The 1099-nt window shown below is 54.5% G+C and overlaps 1 protein-coding gene across 1 annotated transcript; it reads right to left on the bottom strand.

The window, feature by feature from the left end:
- Positions 1-169: 169 nt before the first annotated feature.
- Positions 170-680, bottom strand: GNI_207300 (KRAB-A domain protein; the record flags this gene model as incomplete). Its single annotated transcript, XM_011135500.1, has 1 exon — positions 170-680. A coding segment is annotated over one exon (511 nt), but the record flags the coding sequence as incomplete, so codon positions are not given.
- Positions 681-1099: the final 419 nt, after the last annotated feature.

The following is a 1099-nucleotide window of genomic DNA, read 5'->3' as shown; positions in this document are numbered from 1 at the left end:
GTCGCACTTGGGCTGGCTTTAGTGTTGTCAATCCGTTCACCCGGCCAACGGGCAATACGACCGGTATTGAGCTCGAAAGCGCTATGATGTGTTGCTTCATGCTCGGTAGAGTTGTACGCGAACATAACACCGGGCACGTATCGGTCCCAATTAGAGGTGTCCTTCTTACAAAGAGAGGCCAACGAGTTGTTGAGAGTACGCATCATCCGCTCCGCATAGCCATCACCTTGTGGATAATACGCAGAGGAGAAGATCTTCTGCATACCAAAGTATTGGCATAGAAGGGCCACGAGCGCCGAACGGAACTGTGGGCCGTTGTCGCTAAGGACTCGAAGGGGGCATCCGTGTCTGCAGATGATACGCTCATAGAATACTTGCACAACCGTCAAGGACAACTGATCCTTGGTGGGAATCAGCTCGACCCACTTCGTAAATTGGTCGGTAATCACCAGCACGTAGCGCATACCGGACTCGCTAGTGGGGTACGGGCCACAGAAGTCTAGGGCGACAGTGCTCCATGGGGTGGACGGGGGTGTACTTCGCATCTTGCCGAGCTTCTTCTGCGGTGGTTTCCGCTGCATGCACGAGTGGCAGCCTTGAACTGCTCTCTCGCAAGCAGAGATGCCATTAGGTAGGATGTACTTGCGACTTAAGGCACTCAACAGCTTACGAGCTCCCATGTGTGCTCCTAGAACACTATCGTGTAACCTTTTCGCGACGTCGACGGCGACGCTGACAGGTAGCACCGGGCGCCAGCGGTGGCGGCGACCAAGGCCAATGATGCCATCGCGAAGGATAGCCTTCTTCGAGCGCACTAAGGCAGCGCAGGACTTGCACTGTGACTGTGCCGACTTGAGGGAAGAATCAGAGGGAGCTAGAGAAAGAGCATAGGAGATTGCATGTACGAAAGCGCAATCAGGTAGTGCTTCGGACGCGGCAAAGGATCGCGTGAACGCATCAACGTTTGTGTGTGAGGAACCAGAACGATGAACAATCTCGAACTGACCGAACTCACTCAAACGTAAGGCCCAACGCTGCAAGCGACCAGTCTTCGCCTCGAGTAGCCACTTTAGAGACGAATGGTCCGTGCGCACCTTGA

This window comes from Gregarina niphandrodes (genome assembly GCF_000223845.1).
Source record: "Gregarina niphandrodes unplaced genomic scaffold scaffold00128, whole genome shotgun sequence".
Classification (NCBI taxonomy): domain Eukaryota; phylum Apicomplexa; class Conoidasida; order Eugregarinorida; family Gregarinidae; genus Gregarina; species Gregarina niphandrodes.
Note: the sequence above shows the minus strand (reverse complement) of the source record. Positions and strands in the feature narration are given on the sequence as shown.